At 38.2% G+C, this 22,564-nt stretch overlaps 2 protein-coding genes across 8 annotated transcripts in view; one reads left to right on the top strand and one right to left on the bottom strand.

Annotated features, from left to right (window-relative positions):
- LOC121509839 (probable E3 ubiquitin-protein ligase HERC1) overlaps positions 1-8,907 on the bottom strand; it is a 426,335-nt gene extending 417,428 nt beyond the window's left edge. For 5 of the 7 annotated variants that reach the window (XR_005991901.1, XR_005991902.1, XR_005991900.1 and 2 more), the window contains exons 1-2: positions 8,792-8,901; positions 1,193-1,318 (exon numbers count right to left, since the gene is read on the bottom strand). Coding sequence is in view for 1 of the 7 variants with exons in the window: in XM_041787528.1 (XP_041643462.1) it covers positions 8,792-8,800 (9 nt within the window). In the remaining 6 variants the exon portion in view is untranslated. Of the gene's footprint in view, positions 1-1,192; positions 1,319-8,424; positions 8,469-8,791 lie in introns of those variants that run through there. The other 2 variants (XM_041787530.1, XM_041787528.1) reach the window with 2 other exon arrangements.
- On the top strand, positions 588-22,099 carry LOC121509841 (arrestin domain-containing protein 3-like). Its single transcript, XM_041787531.1, has 7 exons — positions 588-627; positions 9,538-10,052; positions 10,612-10,669; positions 16,369-16,516; positions 19,504-19,600; positions 20,074-20,333; positions 20,493-22,099. Exons 2-7 carry the CDS (start codon positions 9,797-9,799, stop codon positions 21,117-21,119), a joined length of 1,446 nt encoding a protein of 481 aa, XP_041643465.1. The 5' UTR covers positions 588-627; positions 9,538-9,796; the 3' UTR covers positions 21,120-22,099.
- The last annotated feature ends 465 nt before the right edge of the window (positions 22,100-22,564 follow it).

A 22,564-nucleotide genomic window follows, 5' to 3' on the forward strand; every position in this document is an offset into this window, starting at 1 on the left:
AATTGGGATTTATAATGTGATTATTCCTTCAGTTCCCCATCTTATGTATTTTCCAACAAACATAAGTAAAAAATCATTCTATATTTCAACCAACACAATATTAGACTATACAAGGGCTGAACATTTTAGAAAAAATACCTTATTGTGATGATTTTGGCTCGCATTGCAAACTGAATATGATCTGTTGTATTGTCATTCTCATATTTAATAAGAAAAAGTTTTTAAAAAATGAAGAAAGTAGGATTTTTCATAGACCGCTCTAAAAAAGGCACTTAAATAATTGAATAATTATGTAATGCATAACATCTCTGCAGCAAAAAAAAGTTTTAAACTGGTATTTTGACATAAATATCAGGTTAAAGAAATATTGCACCTCCCGCGATTTGAAAATTGCAGCAGGCCAAATTGTGATATAATCTAATTTTCGATTAATTGCCCAGCCCTAGTCTGCAGCAATTGCTCTGAGCTGTGGGAGGAGCATTGTGCACACCTGCTCTGGCTGAAGTCAGACACAGGTGAATCAAATCTCATCTTAATGATGACTCATAAAGATGGTGAGAGCCAATTTCTCAGTTTGCTTTGCTACTAACAGACCCTGTGCCCCTCGTCCCTGTCAAGTGCATCTCGGTGAGTTATCATGTTAAACCATTTTTATTTTTTAGGCTTACAGTGGCATAATTACTTGTTCAATTAATCAGTTTCCTGTGATTAACAATAACAATGAATATAACAAACAATAAATAATAAAATGCTGATTATCGTAATTTAGCTTGTCAATCTACTACAATTGTCTTTAAACAAAGTAATTAACCTATTATTTTTTCCTTTGTCTTTGTGTAAATAAACTGAACACGATTCAACAACCTAAAGGCGCAACTTAACCTGATAAGATTTCTCAAATTAAATCTGTCTCTGTCCTTGACTATGATACCTCACATTTAATACTGATGCCTCTAAGCTCCTACCTGGAAAAGATCTGCCCACAAAAAGTATAGATATTATCACTGTCTTTTAAATGCCCCTAAATGCAGATTGCAATACCAGTGACTTTTGTTTATAGTACTGAATTCCAGGAAGTAACATGGTAGAAAAACAACACTTGGCAGCAGCATGCAGCAACAAAAAACTAACCTATGCCATTGTTAAAAGGACAATAACTTTTCAATTAACCATCCGTAGAGATCTCACTTACTTTCTGCTGTAGTTCCTTAATTTTTCAACAATGGTTGCCTCTGGTGGTTGGTTTGTGGCCCTGGCTGCATTTCCTCCTTTTATTGTACTCCTAACACTGGCAGGGTTACTGTCTCCATAGCACCTTCTGTTGACACACAACAGAACATGGAGCTTAATTTCTTGCCTTAGCTTGGTAAAACTGAGAGAAAGTACAGGTACTCCAATGCCTTTAAAACTTTCACCAAAGCAAACATTGGCTTGGTTTATGGGGTACTTTACCTTTCAAGGTGCTTACAACACTGTAACCCAAAACCATATAACAAGTCAATTCCATGCAATGTGTACAACATACTACTCTAAGCACAATAATGTAATACATCCCAACCTTAATTTCCATCCAAATTCTTCAAAGAGCACTGAGGTTTCCCTCATTTGCATTGCCATCAAGATGAAAAGCATGTTTTAAAAAGGGAACCACTCACAAAAACATAATTTTTTTTTTGTGATCAAATGTTTTTATTTACATTTTCTTTTTTATGAAAGAAAGACTGAGCCCTAAACAGGGCTCAGTCAATTTGCTGATATTCTGATTGTTAAATCTCCAGATGGGATATTAGTAACAGAACCCAAACAAATAAACGCTGTATTTCAATCATTTTATGCAGAACTTTATAAATCAGAGGTAGAATTTGATAAATCCACCTGTGACAAGTTTCTTGGTAAACTAGATCTACCCTGCTTAACTGAAAATGAAGCAAAGAAATTGGCTCAACCAATATCATTAAAGGAATTAGAACGAGCTGTGAGAGAAATGAAATTAGGAAAGTCTCCTGGAATAGACGGGATTCCACCTGAATTTATTTTAACATTCTGGAACATTCTTGGTCCATTACTGTTAAATATGATACAATACTCTATTGAAAAAGGTTCCTTTTCCAAGAATATAAATATTGCCTTAATATCTTTATTACTGAAAAAAGATAAAGACCCAACAGAATGTAGCAATTACAGACCTTTGTCATTATTGAATTGTGACATTAAGATATATGCCAAGGTCCTTGCCTGCAGACTACAGTCTCACATGTCTACACTTGTTCACAATGATCAAACAGGTTTTATTAAGTCCCGCCTGGCCAGCGACAATGTTAGACGACTGTTACATATTGTGGATTCAGTAGGGAATAGTAACCCAGCTGCAGTGTTATCATTGGACGCGATGAAAGCATTCAAATGCTTAGAGTGGTCCTATTTGTGGTCTGCATTAGAGAGAATGGGTCTAGGAGAGGGGTTTATCTCAATGATTAAAGTGTTATATACTAATCCGACAGCAATGGTTTTGACAGGCAAACATTGTTCTTCTTTATTCAATATCTCCAGATCCTCAAGACAAGGTTGCCCTTTGAGTCCACTCTTATTTGCTTTATCACTTGAACCGCTGGCTCAAGCAATCCGCCAAGCAGATAACATTCGCCCAGTCTCAGTTAACAATATTCAACATTCTATATCTCTATATACCGATGATATTTTTTGTTTGTGGAGGATATAGCTAACTCCATTGCTCCTTTGCTCACTATTTTCAATCAATTTGGCAATATCTCCGGTTTTAGGATTAATTGGGAGAAGTCGGCACTGCTACCACTACCACTAGATAATATTGATGTTTTGTCTAACTTATCCCTTTCATTACCTGTAGTACAGCACTTCAAATATCTTGGAATTGAAATATATGCTTCTCTGGAGGCTATTGTTAAGAACAACTTTACAGATGTTCTAAATAAAGTCATATATGATTTGGACAGATGGATGACCCTGCCAAACTCATTACAAGCCCGCATAGCAATTATAAAGATGAATGTGCTACCTAGAGTTAATTATATTAGTTCCATGATACCGCGTATTACCGCGTGATACCCCCAGCAGGAAGTTGGGAAAAATTATATAAAGCTATCAACAAATTCATCTGGAGGGGCAAGAGGCCGAGATTGAAAAGCTCAACCCTCCATCGGAATAGAAGATGAAGGGCTCTCATTGCCAAACTTTAAATTATATTCCTGGGCTTTTACTCTTCGCCCACTCATAACATGGTTTAATCCCAATGCAAATGTTTCATGGCGTATATTAGAAGAAAACATAGTGCATCCTTGGTCTCTCAGAGAGATACTATTATCGAATTTACCAACTAAATCTTGTAAATTACAATTTGGTGCAATTATAGCACATCTGATTTCAACCTGGCATTGTGTGGAAAAACTATGCAAGTTTGGAACCCAGTGGCACTTGAACAACCCTATTTTCAATAATTTTAGTTTAAGAATTGGAGACCGACCTATTCAATTCCAGAAATGGAGTGATCAAGGTATCCATCTGCTTAGAGATATCTTTGATGAAAATGGCCTGCGTACATTTCAAGGTATATTAAGTCATGTTTTAATTTACAGAACACTACTTTCTTTTTTTTTACCTGCAGATTAGGGCTGCGTTAAAGGTGAAAGGTGTCCCTCATGATGGTCAGCTTTCTGAACATCCCTTATATGAACTTATAGATAATTTAAAAACAAGAGGTGTGGTCACAACTTTATATCAATATATATTAAGAAAATCATATAAACCTTTGGTCTTAGATGCAATATGGAGGGAAGATATACCGGACTGGGATTCCAGATTCAACTGGAATGATGTATGGTCTAATATACTGTCATCTTCCAGAAACCCTGATCACCAGATTATTCATTTTCAATTTGTGCACAGAACTTACTGCACGCCCTGTAAGCTTTACCGTATGAAGATAGTGGACAATTGCCTCTGCTCATTATGTCCTCTGAACAAACCAGGGACTTTTATGCACATGGTATGGGAGTGTAAACCTGTGGTCAACTTCTGGCAGCAGGTTGCATTTGTTATATCCCAGCTAACAGCAAAAAACATCCTGGTAAACCCCCAGATACTTATTTTAAACAATCTTTCCACCATAAATGCATCACTAGGTCAGAGAAGACTAATACTTGCAGGCCTAACGGCAGAAAAAAATTAATTGCACTAAGATGGAAATCACCACATTTGCTTGACATCGTTCATTGGTACACAACATTTCTTGATATTCTCTATCTGGAAATATCCACAGCCCGAATCCATAATGCTACACAAAAAATATATATATCGTTTTGGTACACAGCTGCAGAGGAAATTAAATCTAGACTTGTAAGATGATAAGCAGCTGTGACATATTATACTTATTTTCCTCAAAGAACCACAAAATCAAACTAACTTTTCTGCTCACAGGAGGCAGTTACCTGTTGCAAACCAATCAAGGTTCTGCTGCTATTATGAATTATTGTAAATGTTCTTTCTTTTTGGATGGTTTAGCTCATCTATCTCTCTCCTGTGAGAACCACATATCTCTAAAGTATCAACTTATGACAGAGTATATTAATTTAAATCATCATGACTATGAGTTGGGTTTCATTGAATGGTCCAGAGGGTGGGTGGGGAAGGGGAGAAAATATGTGTATGTTTATTTGTCATAATTGTTGACATTACTGTATATATACAAAAACATAAATTTTAAAACTAGAGCTTTCAAACTACTGAAATTATTATCACGATTAGGCTAACCATAGAATTCAGCAGCTAATTGGGATTAATCGCCCTTTTGGTCATTTTGAAATTCCACAGGATAACTGGCTTTTGTTTTTTTTGGCTACAGAAAAAAGAAACTTCAGCTATAATCACAGATTATGACATGAACTTAACCACTAAAAGGAACTAATGGATCGAAAAGGAAAAAAGGGAACAGTAAAAGAGGTAAAAATTTTGATAAAACAAGGTGTAAATCACTTTAGGTTTGTCCACTGAGCTGTGATGGTTTAAGTGAAATCAGACTTTAAAAGGAACCCTGCATGATCAGACAAGTTCATCTTGTTGGATAGATATTTGTATCTTTCATATACATATTGAACCAAAAAACTCACACGGTATCTGCATTTTGAGTCATTTGAGTTTATAAATTCACCAGGAAACCGCCATGTTTTGAGTCCCATTTGGTCCGCCCTGGCGCCGTGGCGTCCCAGTTCTGCGGTGATCCTCTGCAGTAACCTGCTTCAGACTGGCAGCCAGTGTTAGGGATGATCTCAGAAACGCAGCACATCTCACGCACGGAGAATTCTAAAATTAGAGGTTTCTTCTATATTATATTTGCACCACGAGCAGTTATCTGTCCTTCTAGACAGGAAAATGATAAATGCAGAGCCATATTTACCTTGTCGTAGCAAATATGTACAGTTGAAACCAGAAGTTTACATATACTATATAAAAAGGCACAAAAACTGTTTTTTCTCACCGTCTAACATTAAATCAGATAAAACATTTCCTGTTTTTGGTCAATTAGGATTACCAAAATTATTTCTATTTGCTAAATGCCAGAATAATGAGAAAAGGATTTTTTTAGACAATTTTTATTACTTTCTTCAAAGTCAGAAGTTTACATACACTAAGATTACTATGCCCTTAAACATTTTGGGAAAGCCCAGATGATGATGTCATGTCTTTGGAAGCCTCTGATAGGTTTATTGACAACATTTGAGTTAATTCGAGGCACACCTGTGGATGTATTTTAAGACACACCTGAAACACGCTGCTTCTTTGTGTAACATCATGGGAAAATGAAAAGAAATCAGCCAAGATATCAGGAAGAGAACTGTGGACTTGTACAAGTCTGGTTCATCCTTGGGTGCAATTTCCAGATGGCTGAAGGTGCCACGTTCATCTGTTCAAACAATTATACGCAAATATAAACACCATGGGAATGTCCAGCCATCATACCGCTCAGGAGGGAGATGGGTTCTGTGTCCCAGAGATGAACGTGCTTTGATCCGAAAAGTGCATCTCAACCCAAGAACAAAAGCAAAAGACCTTGTGAAGATGCTAGCTGAAGCTGGTAAGAGTGTGTCATTATCAACAGTCAAACGAGTCCTGTACCCACATGGGCTGAAAGGCCACTCTCCCAGGAAGAAGCCATTACTCCAAAAGAAACATAAAAAAGCCATATTACAGTTTGTAAATGCACACAGGGACAAAGACTTTAATTTTTGGAGACATGTTCTGTGGTCTGACTAAACTAAAATTGAACTTTTTGGCCATAATGACCATCGTTACATTTGGAGAAAAAAGGGGGAAGCTTGCAAGCCTGAGAACACCATCCCAACTGTGAAACATGGGGGTGGCAGCATCATGTTGTGGGGTTGTTTTGCTGCAGGAGAGACTGGTGCACTTCACAAAATAGATGGCATCATGAGGAAAGAACATTATGTGGAAATACTGAAGCAACATCAGCCAGGAAGTTCAAGCTTGGGCGCAAATGGGTTTTCCAAATGGACAATGACCCTAAGCATACTGCCAAACTGGTTACAAAGTGGCTTAAGGATAACAAAGTCAATGTTTTGGAGTGGCCATCACAAAGCCCTGATCTCAATCCCATTGAAAATTTATGGGCAGAGCTGAAAAGGCATGTGCGAGCAAGGCGGCCTACAAACTTGGCTCAGTTACACCAGTTCTGCCAGGAGGTATGGGCCAAAATCCCTGCAAACTACTGTGAGAAGCTTGTGGAAGCACATCCAAAACATTTGACCCAAGTCATACAGTTTAAAGGCAATGCTACCAAATACGAATGAAATGTATGTAAACTTCTGACTCTCAAGAAAATAATAAAAAATTGTCTGAAAAATGATCTCTCTCATTATTCTGGCATTTAGCAAATAGAAATAATCTTGGTAATCCTAATTGACCAAAAACAGGAAAAGTTAAATCTGATTTAATGTTAGACGGTGAGAAAAAAAGTTTATGTGCCTTCTTATATAGTGTATGTAAACTTCTGGTTTCAACTGTACATCCACACGGGTAGAAAATGTTTGAAATCTGTTTCTTGAACCAGATGAAGGCCACGAGCTAAAATGCATCTGTTTAATAAAGTTGTTCACCGAACTTCTCTTCTTTATGAGGCTTTCTGTTTCCACATGGTTCAGGTAAAGATAAACACAATACTATTTTTTCTAATTTTGTAAAAAGAAACAAAAGTTTTAAGGGGATGATTGTACACTTATTTTAACATACTACACATAAATATATAAACATTATATCCCATTTACACCGTTTCTGTTCGACGAAATGCTGCCAACTTCTACACACTGCACCTTTAATTGTGAGAAATGCATTAATGCTGAAAGCCACCAGTAACAAAAAGAAAAATATTATCCCAGAATTCAGCTGATGAAAAAATCCATTTTCTTTTGGATACAGGGGGAAAGTCATCACAAGCAATTCACTCATGTTTTATGGTTTGTCTTGTACCAATCACTTAATTATTCCCTTCAGCATAAAAGTCTAAATTAAAAAAATCTTAGACCATGCCATATTGCTGGGAGCTTTAACACAAATCTCCAAACCCCTACTAGGACAGATGTGAACACCACATTCTCAGTTCTGCTTGTAAACACATTAACCCTGACTGAATAAGTTTGCTGGCCCCAACACAAACCATGGTGGCTCCTTTTATAACAGTGGTTCTCAACTGCTCAGGCCTCAGACCTCACCATCAACTCCTCAATGAGAAACTGCAACAGTACAAATTATGTAACTGATCAAACAGGACAAAAAAGGATGAAATTTCTGGACTTTCTGGTGCAATTTTGTTTCCTGAAACAGAATTGCGACCTACTAAAAAGGGCTCCTTGACCCACCTCTAGGGTGTCTCCTTACCAGTTAAGAACCACAGCTATATGAATGCACACAGTACGCTTTATGTGCCTGTAGCTGGTGGTACATGCTAGGGTTAATTGTTATAAAAAACAGTCACAACATGACAAAATGTATCTGCTCAAATCCCAGAAGCAGCATTTTTTTTAAAGAGGCAATATGTGACAAAAGTATTGAGAACAATAACCCTTATGACAGAAATAAGTCAAACAACCTTTTCTTGATAGAAAGAAATAAAATGACTCATAAGATCTGAAAATATAAAATAAAAATAAGTCGTATTGAAAAATTATTATCTGTGGAAAAAAACACTTTCTTAATGGTGCATGTAGTTTGTAGTTAGTTAAAACTGTTAAAAGGGCCTAAAAACAAAGTTTTGGATACCTTCCTTGGAAATTGTTCATGTAAACAGAGAATACCTACATAGATACTACATGAGGATGCAGTAAGGACTAAAGACGCAGTAAATGTTCATTTTAATCCGACTTCGCTCACAAGCTGTACCTGTTCGCTTTGAAAATCAGAGCACGAGCATGTTGCACACCTGGGCCAGCATGTTGTTGTTGATTAGGAACTCACGGAGTGGTGTGTGGTGACAAAATTACTTTAAAGGAGCCCGTTATTTCTTTTTTTACCGACTATAAAAACTCATTCCTAGTACACAAAATTCCCAATTTATGTAAGTCATGTCATAGTGCTAAAGTAAACTTATCAAGTGTTTTAGAGCGTTTAAGCTAACACTAACGTTTCATGTTAGCTAGCTAAAGTTTTGTGTCAGACCGAGTGAGCTTAAAGTTATTTTGACTGTGTGTAACCGCGAACAAGAAGATATTATTGATGAAGTTGTACAAACAGCTTGTAACATACTTACTACAGCCATAGGAATAGAAAAATTGATGGGCCGTCAGCGACTGTGCGTATTTTTGGAATTTCCCTCCAGTTGAACACTGCTGCGCATGAGCAGAATGTGGTCTTCGCTGACTTCACTGAACACGGCAACGGAAATTCAATCAACGGCTTCTGATTATGTCCCCAAATCTTTGGATGAATGGAATCAATAGAAATGTACAGTTTAATCATAGATATGAGCACCGTTACCACTGAAATAATGAAAGAAAATCAAAAAATCAGTAGTTGCACTAAATGATTATGTAATCTAAAGCGTGTATATAACAAGGAAAACATTTCACCTTATGTTTTCTATTTTTTTTTTTTTTTCAACTTTAGACTTCCGGTTTTTCTGTTTTTTGTTTGTTTTGGAGTTATTAGGTTGTTACCGGTTATGATGCTATATTCTATATTAAATATGCCAGTTCGATGATATTTCGTGTGCAACTGCGCAATGAATGGGTTGTTTATATTTTCTATGGGCTACTGTACTATGTCCAGTCTTTAATATACTATGTCTAAGTTGTAAGTCGTGATATGGACAACTTTGTCACCCAGCCTTAAGTACAACAAATGCTTACCTTACATAACATTTTCTCTTAATCTATAAGTTGTTGCTTTAGAGCACTTCAATGTTAGTTTTCTGGTTGAAAGTTAGGTCTAGATCATTCCGGGATCACGAGACTGCACAGCTGCTTCCTTGTTTTTTCTTCTGTTCTTGACCTCCAGGGGGCCCTGTTCTGTTGTTTGGAAATATGGCAATGAGCCGCTATGGAGTGGTCTATTCTTGCTTCCAACGGGACCCCTAGCCTATCCTCTATCTGTACATTGGATGGCAGTAGAGGTCTTCTCTCAGACTTTACCAGGGCGTGTCCTTCTCGGCACCCTGACGCCGTTGGTGCCACCTGACTGCTGGTTCCCCGTTTGGAAATGAGCAACAGAATCGATCAGGTTGTGTTTAAATTAAAAGCCACGGTACTCCACAACAATGCCTTCGATTCAAAGCTTTACGATGACCATCGACGCTCTGAATGAGCACGGCACGTTTTCAGAAAGGGACACTATTACTGGAAAACTAACGCTGGTCTTGATAAAGGAGACAACAGTTGAAAGCCTGTCTGTCAAAGCGAAGGGAGACGCTGAAGTGCGTTGGACGAGAAGGCACGGCGATCGCACTTATACGTATTCCGCCAGCAAGAGATATTTCAAACTGAAGGACTTCTTAATCCCAGAGCAGTCGAAGGGTAGGCGGTACACGTCTTGTTAGTTCTGCATGCCTTAACCCATTGAGATTTTACTGTCACTGTCTCTTTATTTTCCTACCATGATTGTTGTTTTCTCGTTCATTTTTGTGTAGAAATGTCATAAGTAGACCAGACTGTGATTTTACAAACTTTATCACCACTGGCCTACTTAATAAAAGCACAATGAACACATTGTTATCAATTTAAGTGTATTATAGAATCCAGAGAGCTCACTGAGTAAGGTTGCCCTTTACTTTTCAGTTGTCATATTTAAAGACGGTTGGAATTGTACTGGTGCGTTATTTAAGCAACTACTTTAGAGTGTCTCATTCCAGTAACTGTATCATTTTCTTCACTTTAAATTCTATTATGGTACAAAGTGAATCCCTAAACTCGTTTTATGAAGGGCGTCATCGAAGGGAATATAAAGAAGTGCTTTGACAAGGATTCTTTGCTTCCTACCACCAGTACCATTCTTTGCTGTTACTACATTGGCATGATGCTTGATAGTAAAGATAGTAATTGAAGGCCAGTAACACCTACAACTCTTTCCTTCCAGACACAGTTGTTCCCCAAGGAACCCATGTCTACAAATTCAACTTTCACATACCCCCTGGGTGAGTATAGTCAATCTTAAGACTTCCTCAATTCACTTGATTTAACAAAATCAAGTGAATTGGTGGAGACCCACTCTTGGACAATCTGTAAACTGGTGTTAATTATTACACTGGTCAATGTGTATTTAATTTTGTTACTCTGTTCTTTCCTTTACCTTTTGTTCTTTCTTCATAAAAATGAGGGGAAAGGAGGAGGTAGAGCCTCTCACCCAGACAGGTGGTGATGGGTGCTATCCCCAGTCAGGGGACCTCACTAGTCTGCCTCCCCCAACCTTCTTACTTGTCTATCTCTTGCGCGCTCTCTTCACACTTCTCTCGATTTCTCTTATGCACTTTTTGCAGTTTCAACATCAGTACCAAGAATACATGTCTTTTAGTAGTTGCAATTATGAATCGTGCTAGGGTAGATGATATAAGCTCTGTCACTACCTGGACCTTGCATGTGTGGAGTCTGGGTTTGTTGAAGGTGGCATTGCCATTTGGGCTGTGATGGCTATGTGGGGGCGGGGGGAGTAAAGCATATCCTGGTGTTGCTACAGTAGGTTTTGAGAGCTAGCATGTTGAAGTTGGAGGACTAAGGCTGGCCACACTAGACTATTTTAAAATCTTGAACTGTTTTAAAAACATGGGAGACCTCATACATATGGGCAGTTTAAACTATTTTTTTCATCTTAATTCTTTTAATGCACACACTAGACGATCCAGCAAATAGACCTCACACTTGCTAATCTGGCAACCTCACAGCAAAGATTACCCACACATGAGATTTCAAAGAATCTTTCATGATAAAATGTGTCAGAAATAAAAAAATAAACATGGATCACTATCAATATCCTTGGCTTGCTGTCCCTCCACAACAGGCTTTCCTGGCATGCTAATAGTTGTAGCAAAACAAGAAAATGAGTATGAAATTTATTTATTTATTTATTAAAGGGGGAACAATACATATTAATGAACATTTTATAAAAAAATGTAAATATGCCAGATTGTAGCCCAAAGCTAATTTCAATCTGCAGACCCCCTGGCAGGTTGATGTAAGAAATAAAACATATACACATACTATTTACAGACAGGACACAACCGCGAACAAGGACAAAAACTGTGACAACAGGATCATGTTAGTACAAACAGACAACAATAACACATTAGATGAGCCAGACTTTATCTGTATTGCACATACCCTCATATTGCACTGAGTCCAACTGGACCTACCCCTATATTGCACCAATTCATGTTGCACATATCCCTGTATTGCACCAATTCATATTGCATTATGTCCAATTGCACATTTCTCTATAATATACTGCATTTTTAACAAGGTGCTTGGTTAGAAAAGATGAGTATTGCACATGTCTGACTTTTAAACATGTTGTCGCTCACACATGATCTCATGTTTGCCTATCTCTTAGCCATAGTTTTGTTTCTTAAAAGTGGGGAAGAATGTGCTTTCCCTCACTGAGAGTGGAATACTATTCCAAAAGGTTACACCCTGATATGACAGGACGTTTTGGGAGAAAAATATTCGCCTGAATGGAAGTTCACATTCACCTCTGACAGTGGCTCTAGTCACTCGGGATCCAGAGACACTGACAGACTTTTGTTTGATAAAATTATTCATTGGTGGAGGCGCCAAATCATGTAGAACCTTGTAGATTAAACCGGCTGATTTAAATAGTTTAAAGTTAGCAAAAGTTAAAAAATTATATTTATCAAGAATTTGACAATGGTGGTAGGAAAAAGGTTTATTATCTAGGATTTTTAACGCTCTTTTGTAGCAGGCTTCAATAGTCCAATAACACAAAGGTTTGTGTAGGACCAGCTTGTGATGCAATACTCAATATGGGACAGTATCATTGAGTGCAGGAATGTGACCACTGCTTTATCTGTTAAGAATGCCCGAATTTGTTTAAAATTTCTTATATTAAAAATTAACAGTTTTTACAATTTTTTTAACATGCTGCCTAAAGGATAATTTTGAATCTAATACCACTACAAGGTATTTAAATTCCTCAACCCTTGTTAATTCTTATCCTCCCAGGTAGATTTTTGCTGGGGCCAAGGGAGTCGTCGGTTTGCTAAAGAGCATAGATAGCGTTTTTTTTACATTTAGGCAAAGACATGAATCACTCAACCATTTTTGTAAATCATCTAAAGCTATTGAAAGTCACAGGGCTGCCTCTTGGGCAATTTTGGCTTGTGTAAAAATTACTGTGTCATCAGCATACATAATTGTATCCACATTTTTGCAAACATTTGGCAAGTCATTGACAAAGTGAGAACAGAAGAGGGCCTAGAATTGAGTCCCGGGGGACTCCTACTGTATACAGAAGGTATGGTGACTTGCTGTCATTTACTTGCACGCATTGCTGTCAGTCTGACAGATAGGACTGTACCCATTTAACAGTGTGATCACTAAAATTGAATTCAGAAAGTCTGGAGAGGAGCTTAACATGATTCACCGTGTCAAACACACGTTTAAAATCAATAAAGACAGCTGCAACATAACTATTTTTGTCCAGATATGATTTTACCTTATCAATAAAGACACAGACAGCCGTTTCAGTCGAATGGTGAGCCCAAAATCCGAATTGCATGGGGTGGAGACCTGGGCCATCATTATCAAGATGTTCTGTGATGGATTTGGCCACCCACTTTTCTGCTATCTTTGAGAAAATAGGAAGTATGCTAATAGGTCGATAGTTAGCAGGGTCTGTTTTATCGCCTGATTTATAGATGGGTGTTATTTTAGCCACCTTCCATTTCGGTGGAACGACTGCCTGAGTAATTGATAAATTAATAAGATGAGTCACAGGGTACAGAAAACAAGATTTATGGCACTTCAATAGATTGTTATCAAATCCAAATTAATCCCTTGCTTTAGAATTTCTTACAGTGGAAATTATTTTTGATACTTCATTTTCAGTAATTAATTCAATATTGAACTTTGAACATTGTATAGATTGACTTGGTTTGCAGACCCCTGTGTCATTACTTTGAGAACATGAAATCTGATTAGAGTCACACAGTTTTGAAAAGAGTTGTGCAATCTCATGTATAGTGTTTTGGAAGTATTCATTCAGTTTAGTTGCAAGGACTACAGGCTCTGATACCAATTTATTGTCCAATTTAAGTTCAAGTTCTTTTTCAGTGTTTTCACTTGTTTTACCGATCAATTTATTAATATTCTCCCAGATAAGTTTACAATTTCCTCTAGCACTATCAATCACTGTCATGAAAAAATTGGCTTTTGCCATTCACAAAGTCTGTATAACTTTATTCCTGGCTGAAACAAAATTTAGCCTATCGGTAGTCAGGCCAGATTGTAATGGTTTTTTAAGTAATTTGTCTCTGTGTATCATAAGCTTTTTACACTCACTATTGATCCAAGGCAAGGACCATGCTCGTTTCTTGTGGTTACCCTTTTTTTGAAACTGTGTCAAAACATCTTTAATTGAGGAATACAAAAGGTCACAGCATTTATTGGTTTCATTACAAGAAATAATTTCTGACCAATCTAGATTATTCAAGGCAGCGGTTACATTTTGTTCTTGATTCTTTGGTATAAAAGTTGGTTTTGATATAATTTTTGCAATTAAGTCGCTTCTTGGTCAGTTTTCTTGAAATGAAAATTGCATTGTGATCTGACAAGCCAGTTATGAAATTGTGTGTTTTTACTATTCTTTCTGGTTTGCTGGAAAATACCAGATCTATTCGAGGTTTAGAGCGATTAGTTATCCTAGTAGGGTCACTAATAATTTGAGTAAGACCAAACTGGTCTGTGATCTCTTTAAGTTTTTTCCTGTCACTTTTATTATCCCAGTTTACATTTAAGTCTCCTAGAAGAGTTACTTCTTTATTAAAGTCACAGTGGTTTAGAAGGATCTTGAGTTGTTCATAAAAATCTACTTTGGCTGAAGGTGGGCGATATATGCATATTTACTGTAAATGACATTTCTGCAGAGAGTAACACATTAATTCCAACACATTCAATTGAAATTTCATTAGGCCATATATTTTGTGTACATTTTATAGAGTCCTTAACATACAATAACACACCACCCCCTTTTCCCTGGAGCCTGTCTTTCCTGTAGATATTGTAGCCTTGTAATGTTACAACTGCTTGTGGAGAGGAGGGAGTGAGCCATGTTTCTGTAAGCCTCTTGAAGTCAATATTAGAGTTAATAAGGTGTTCCAGTTGTTCTCTCTTTGGTGTCATGCTACGTATATTCAAGTGGCCACCTAACAGGCCTTTGTTTTTACACTGTGGGTCCCATATTGTCCTGGCTTGATAAAGGGTCTGAAATATTTTGATAGCTCGGTGCTTTTTAAATACAGGATTCCTTAGTCTACGTGCAGGTGTGTAAGACTGTAGTGGCTTACGGGGTCTAGTTGTTAAGGAGTCCGACTGACGCAGTGAGGTCACCGGCAAAGCCACTTCCACTGTAGCCTTAGCCTCCACCAGTCCCTCTGGTACTTCTGGCGCGACCGACCGCACCTCAACGGCGCATGCAGCGAAATCCTCCATCGCCACCGAGCTCACTCGAGTCACTCGAGATGAAGCCACAAGTCCCACCGCGACCACCGTCAGCGCCGCGGTGCGCTCAGGGGCACTCATGTCCACCGTGCCCAGGATGGTGTGCGCAGAGGCCACATGTTCTGTTGTAAGGGTAGGATTAGCTGCGGGGTTGGCCATTGCGCTACCCCAGCTGACAGCTGAGAGAACCCGGCTAAGGTGTTTTTGCCTGCTTCAGTCACCAGTGTGCTCACAAAATTCCAGGGTAAAGGCCCTGGATTTATTTCTACGTCTCCCGCAAGGAGTATAATAATTGCGAGATTTGCGAGTCCTGCAAAGCGGCCAGGTTTAGTTGGCTGCCCTCGTAGAGTGTTGGCGCTGTCCCAGTCCATGAGCCTCGTATACAGGACTTCTTAGTGCAGGGCTGAGAATTTGCCTTTTGGAAGGTGTACACGTACGAACAGTGCACGATGGCAGCCAGAGCGTTGCAACACAGCTTACCAAAGATAGTAAACAAAAATACACTGTTTTTCTGTGCGCTTTGTAAAGTTTTAGCAGCAAACGCACAGGACCTGCCAGCCTGTGTGCCTGCGCAGTGTCCGCCATCTTGCCCCATAAGTTCTTCACTACTTTTACAATGCCTGGTTGGAATGAAGGTAAAGTTATGTTTATGCTTGTGAGCAGTGAAAGTATGTAACAGCTGGTGACGCTGCCCTGTCTTATTTGCTCTTATTTGTTGCTTTGGGTAGCCTTTCAGAGGGACTACATCCTAGAATAGTAAATATCAAACATGTTTTGATGGTTATGGTGCAAGGTCTGGGAGGCTACGATGTGTTCTGGAGCAGTAAAATAATCGTATTTACACCATACACTTGAGGATTATCCAGACAAATAAGTTGCAACAAGCCTACATATGAATGCGCCCCCAGGATCGTCGGGGGAGGTAAATCTGGTCTTAAATTGTGTAGTGTGTGGCCAACCTAATTGAATGAACACTGGAGAATGCTGGCTTATGTCTGCTTATCTGTCTGCACAGTTGACATGTAGAGGCAAACAATAAAGGTTTAACTGGGTTTAGAGATTTCTTCACTGAGTGCTTATCCTTTTTGTAGGGCATGTGCATCTTGTGTTTACTTAAGATTTAAAAAATGATGACACAACCTTTATCAATGTTTCTCCACGACAGAAATTTCCCATCATCATTCAGGGGAACTCATGGAAAAATTGTCTACAAGCTGGAAGCCAAACTGGCTAGGAGTTGGAGAATGGACCGAACATTGGAGAGAGAGATCAGGTTTGCCTCCAGATCCTTTCCAAACCTTCAGTCTTTAATGGTAGGTACAATTATACAGCAGATAAATAACTGACATGCTATTTCACAGAAAGCTTCACTCCTTCAACAGGTTTTTACACAGGAATTTAGTTTTGCATTGAGATGTGATATGCAACAGTCGATGGCCATGTGAGTCATTAAAGAGCATAAAAGTTTTAAATGGTTTTATTGGTAGAAGACATTTTCACAGTTTATAAAGGGGAATTAGTAACTGACCCAATCATTAACAGTGCTTACATTAAGGTTTAGATTTCAGGAGGCAATAAAATATTCTCAATACAGCATGAAGCTGATGTGTGGCACACACATCTTTCATTCCATAATGTTATATTACTGCAATTTAATTAAAATGCATGTACCATATTAAAACAACATAATATTCAATAAAATATATTTTTAGGGCTAACCTTATAGGTACTGAGACATAATCTTATAGATGCGTGTGTTGAGCAATAGTGCTGTATTTTTTATGTAATGAGAGAACTGTACTGCTAGAATGGATGGGCTCAATGTCTTAGGCTTTTTTTTTTTTGCAATAATAGCAATGAGCAGTTGTATAAATAAAATAATCAGTAGCCCAACAAAACTGCAGTCTTTAAACACAAAACCAAAGTGAGCTTAAAAGAATAGCATCATCAAATTTATCCTGCTCAAAGTTGATCAGAGAGGAAAAACATGGGTCTGGCTGAAGACTGAACAATCTGTTCTTGCTATATAAATAAGAGCACTGATTAAAAACGAGTTAAGATCAACAGTGCAGCTGCAGTGTGCAAAGATGTGTATGTTTCTTCCCTCAGAGAGGACAGGGCAGACATAAAAGAAATGTATGTCCATGTAAAGTGCTAAAAAAAAATCTGTATTTTAGGTTTGTTGTATGACAGGCCACTGTTATGAACACCAGGCCAAATTTCAGTCATGAAGAACATCTCTATGTTTATGAAATTAAGCCTCAAAATCATTAAAAACTTGGGTAGTGACATCTGCGTTAGGATGCTGTGGGAGCATCTGTAGATTGAGCTAAAGCCACACCAACTCAGAAAAAAAGAAAAAGGATCCTCTTCAATTAGAAAAATGCTACAACCTGAACGGAGGAATCATTTGTCTGTTATGCTACTATATTACAACTCTGTTTTTTAAGCTGTCAGAGAAACAATCACATTTATGAAAGGCTAGATTAGAGCTACAAATTTTCTTTCATTTTCTCATTCTGTACTTAACTCTTCAGGCATTCCCTATAGCTCATTTTCTGAGTATGTGAAGTTATGTCTCTCTTGTTTTGTTTCCTTATGTTGCTCGCCTAAATAAGTCTGGGATAATTAGCATTGGAGACTTTTATTGTTAAAGACTTGGCAGGAGTAGAACGTGGTTATCAGTTACTTTACTAAACTTTAGCATTGCAATGCTAACTGACAGGAGGGATTTTTGCTGCTATGAGAGAGACAATCATCATCTAGGACTAAAGATAAGTGAAACATGGATTAAAACAAACCTTCAGCAGGTAAGATGTTTGTACCTGTACACAGCATTTAGATGACTGTTCATTTTCATTAGAGGCAGTGACATTGGCTAACAACAGACTATATATATAAACTGCTTGTTGATTTTGTTTTAGCAGTAGGGGGGCAGGGTAATTCACATAGCACCCGGTGACATCATGGGCTGCTTTTTTTCACTGCCCACATTAAACCAAGCTATAAAAGTGGTGGAAAACTTACTGACAGTGTAAATCCAAAATTCAGCAACACATAGATATCAGTATTTTCGGTATTTGATGTGTTTTGGGTATGGAAATATTCATGCCAACACAACATCAAGCAGATTTGCTGCTCAAGTAGAAATGTTTGGTTAATATCCAGTTGTATACTCCCCTTTGTGCAGGGATATGTTCATAGAGGAGTAAATCATTTTCAGAATGCTATTGATGGTTGTCAGTGGGTCATTAGCACAGATTGCATTTGGTTTCCATATAGACTGATTTTTCACACCAAGCCTGCTTGTGTTTGGTCAATGCACCTGGGACTAAAAATGTACCATGAACAGAGACAACAAAACTTTGCATGCTGACCCCCCCCCCCAAACAATGGTTGTTGGGTGGTATTCTTTTGCTTTGCATTGTCATGTGGAGTTGCTTCTTGTAAAGACAATGCTTTGATACCTTGTTGCCTTTAACAGAACACAGCCATCATTATTAGCCCAAGAGCCATGTAAGTCTGCAAGTCTGAATGTCTGCCTTCTAAACTTCCTTTTTGATTTTTATTTGAACACATGCTACAAATACAACTATGCTACTGTCTTATTTTGTTGGAGACTGCTATTATCAGTTTCTCAGAGATGTTTTGTCCTCTGCAGAAAGTAATTAACTCAGGAGAGACTTAAACAAGTTTAACAATGTTTTATTGTACCAGTTTGATCATGTGAAATTTCTTTAGTGATTTAGATTATCGTGATATCGTTAGGAACTTAAAGGGGTAGTGAGTCTGAGAGCTGGATAGGATACCCTCTTATGAGGTCCAGACAGTTGGACTTGGGGATGTAAGGAGTAGGATAAGATGAGGAATGACTTCTAAGCAGCAAACCTCTGAGGAGATTGACCCCGACACTGATGAGGTGGCTTGGAAGGAGGAGCATGCAGGACAGGGGAGTTGGACCTGGACACAGATGAGGTGCAATGGAGGTGGCAAGGGTGGAGGAAGGTTGCAGCGGTCATGCTGAAACTGACTGCGGAGGAGACAGATTTTTAAATATGACACCTGCAGGATTGTTGGATCAAGAGGGGTTTTGGTAGAAAAGGATTGGCTCAGAATTTAAGTGAGTACACGCCCATACCAGCTGATTACCAAAGCAGGACACAGAGTGGGTAAAGGGAGACATGTGAGTGATTAATTTCCATTCATCCTTTCACTCATTATTAAACGGTCTTCCTGCTTAAGCTTATGCTAATCCTCATTTCCTGTTAAACATGCTCTCATGTCCTTTTTTGTGTTATAGTTTCAGCAAGTTGGTTCAACACACAAAGAGATGGGCCTTTTCAGTTCAGGAAATGTGCAGCTGGAGGCCACTATTGAAAAGGGGGCTTTCTCTGCAGGTAGGGAAATCCTTCTTTAACTTGGAAGATTTGAGTTGAGGAATGAGATTGTCCAGTGAAGACTAAAAACTGATTTCACAATCACATTTTACATAAAGCAGACTCTTTTGACACAACACTGTTGGTCTTAAGTTAATTAATTATTTTAATAATCATAAAATGTATGAAAACACAAGTAGAATGGACTGTACAGTTTTTTCCTCAACATACCTTTTGACTTAGTCTGCTGCCAGTGATGGTTTCTGTAAAGCATTAATAGTGACAGAATTTTAGAATATATTTCAGAGTTAAAATAGTTCCCTTTCTACCTTTAATGCAACTCTATTCATTGTCACCAAATTATTTTTTGAAAAAAGGTAATGAGTATAATGTTTAGCATTTTTAGCAACACTAATGTTGAAAAAATAGTCATTACACTTTGAAATGAGTTGGTGTTTATCATTAATGTAAACAAATCCATGTATCCTTTTCAGGTGATACGGTGATGATCACTGCAAAAGTCAACAATTCATCTTCAAGTGAGATGACACCCAAATTCAGTCTAGTCCAGGATATTGTGTACCGTGCCAGTGGAGGTACCAGAAGAAATGAAAGCAACACTGTTGTGAAAATGTTCGACAGCGCCATTAAAGCCAGAACTCAGAGGGAGGTTAGGTGTGCCATGAGGCTCCCAGAGGATATGACGCTGTCTATCCAGAACTGTGAAATTATCTCTGTGGAGTACCAATTGAGGGTATGCAACATTTTAACAGTATCCAAATTTTGAAGCAAAATCAGTGCAGTACATTGATGGAGCTTTTCATAGCCTACAAATTTGTACCACTGTCAGATGTTTTCTTGCTATCAAACTTTAAATGAAAGCCTTTTATTAAGAAGCTTTCTTTTTCCTCAGGTGTACCTGGACATCAGCTTTGCCTTTGACCCAGAGATTGTGTTCCCGATAATCATATGCCCCCCTGGCTTAGGTTCAGCCGTGCATCCTGGTGTGTCTGCACGTACCTCTCCAGTTAGGGCTTATGGTGGCTCAAGCAACAGCAACTCTCCATCCCATGCAGTGCCTTATGGTCCCTATCCTCCATCTCCACAGTCAGGTGGTTACAGATACCCAGGATTTCAGATGTATTCACCATCACAGGGGGCCTCAAATTACCCACCAAATATGTACCCTGTTCAACCGGTTAACATGGGCAGAGGCTACAATAACCCGTCACCACAGCGAGAATCTCAATACGGATCTCCATTTTCATCATCATCCTCAACACTGCATCCTCCACCTGTTGCCCCAGCATACCCCTCATCCCCAAGTACCCCAGAGCGTCAGCCCCCACCCCCGAGTGCCCCAGAGCTCCAACCACCTCCCCCTTTCCAATATAACTTATCCCCAAGTGCTCCTTCATACAACCTGCTGCCTTCTGCACCAGGGATGAACACAGACTTCCTGTCGCAATCTGATGATGCTCCTCCGGCATATTCACTCCTTTTCCCATCTTCTGCTAACGAGCCATCAGATTCAAAATGATAGAATGCACGGTAAATAGCTGAATCAATTTGTTTAATATTTGGTAAAATACTAATATTTAGTCAGGATTCCTAACTTTTTAAAGGGCATTCATGTAAGTTGCAAAAACTAAAGGATTGTTTTTGGCATTTTCACTCACCCAAAGGCTGAATAAGTAGTAAAACATACAGGTATACCTCAGTGCTATGGTAAACACCATGAAGCTTTTATGGTGCAACACTTTACATTTTTTGAAAACAACCAAAACCAGAACCAACGGGATTAAGTGTTTCATCTGAAACATGTTCACTTGTTCATGCATATTTATATTTATTTATAACACTAACTACTAGTGCATCAAAGCCATTCATTTGGAGTTTCCTTTATGCTGTTGAACTGCTTATGTGGATGAAATTGCCCAGAAAGTGGTTGCCATTTTTTTTAAAGTGATAGCCATTGGCAACCTTGCATCTGTTACTGTGGAGTATTGTTATTTTACATGTGTGAAATTTTGTCTTCAACACTACAGTATTGTTAAATTTTAAGTAACTTCGAAAGCCACTATTTACAGTATTAACAGCAACCATGTGAATTATTCTGTGTAAACGTTGGCCTTTTATATCATGTGACTGTTGTTTTTCTAGGTAGCTCAGGTTGCATACTCCAGCTAATATCATAATTACCCAAACCTGTGTAACAGGTATGAAGCTTTTTCAGTATTTGTGCCTTGTTCAGTTCAAGTGTCCTAGGCTGATATTTTTTATGGTTTCCTATTTCTCTACCTCACTCTTCTGTTTTTGGTTTATATGACAGAATCTGGACAAAAGGTGACCCACCATATCAGGAAAAAATGTTTTATCACTTAGTTTATATCACAGAGTTAAGTACTATAATTTCATGTTTGTAGAGTCTTTTACAGTATTTTGCAGACCAGGTTGTTCAATTCACAAATTTCCAGTTTTCTGTGAGTTGATCAAAATAAAGACATGTCAGCCTTCAAATCTGTTGACTATGAAGTGTTTTTTTTTTTTTTTTGACTATTTAATTCCATCTAGGTCCACAGGTCACCCAGCCCATGGCAAATAATCCCATTCATGTGATCCCTCAGCTACTCAACAATGGAAGTTATCAAATCTTTTTGAAAGGCACACCCCTTTATTTGTTAACAGTAATCGGCCATATTTGTTATTAGTCCTAGGCAATACCTCAGTGCAACGCTGATAAACTTTAACAGGGCTGGGCACATTAGGTTACCAAGAAGGCCACTTGTTTCTATCTTTACAGCCAGAGGCATGAATATTTTTGCAAGTTTAAAGATACAATCATCAGGTAATTCCATCATAAGATTTAGACTTCGTAAACTCTTGAGATTTCGATGCTCTTATTTAAGGTACTTTCTCAGTGCAGTATTAAAGTATGTCTCAATTAATTTTCCAATTATTTTTAATGCATTTAATGATGCTTGT

Source organism: Cheilinus undulatus, linkage group 5 (genome assembly GCF_018320785.1).
Source record: "Cheilinus undulatus linkage group 5, ASM1832078v1, whole genome shotgun sequence".
Classification (NCBI taxonomy): domain Eukaryota; kingdom Metazoa; phylum Chordata; class Actinopteri; order Labriformes; family Labridae; genus Cheilinus; species Cheilinus undulatus.

Coding starts and splice junctions, on each gene's coding strand:
- LOC121509841 (XM_041787531.1), top strand. CDS start 9,797: ATGCCTTCGATTCAAAGCTTTACGATGACCATCGACGCTCTGAATGAG. Junction 10,053..10,611: donor AATCCCAGAGCAGTCGAAGG/GTAGGCGGTACA, acceptor CTTTCCTTCCAG/ACACAGTTGTTCCCCAAGGA. Junction 16,517..19,503: donor CAAACCTTCAGTCTTTAATG/GTAGGTACAATT, acceptor TTTGTGTTATAG/TTTCAGCAAGTTGGTTCAAC.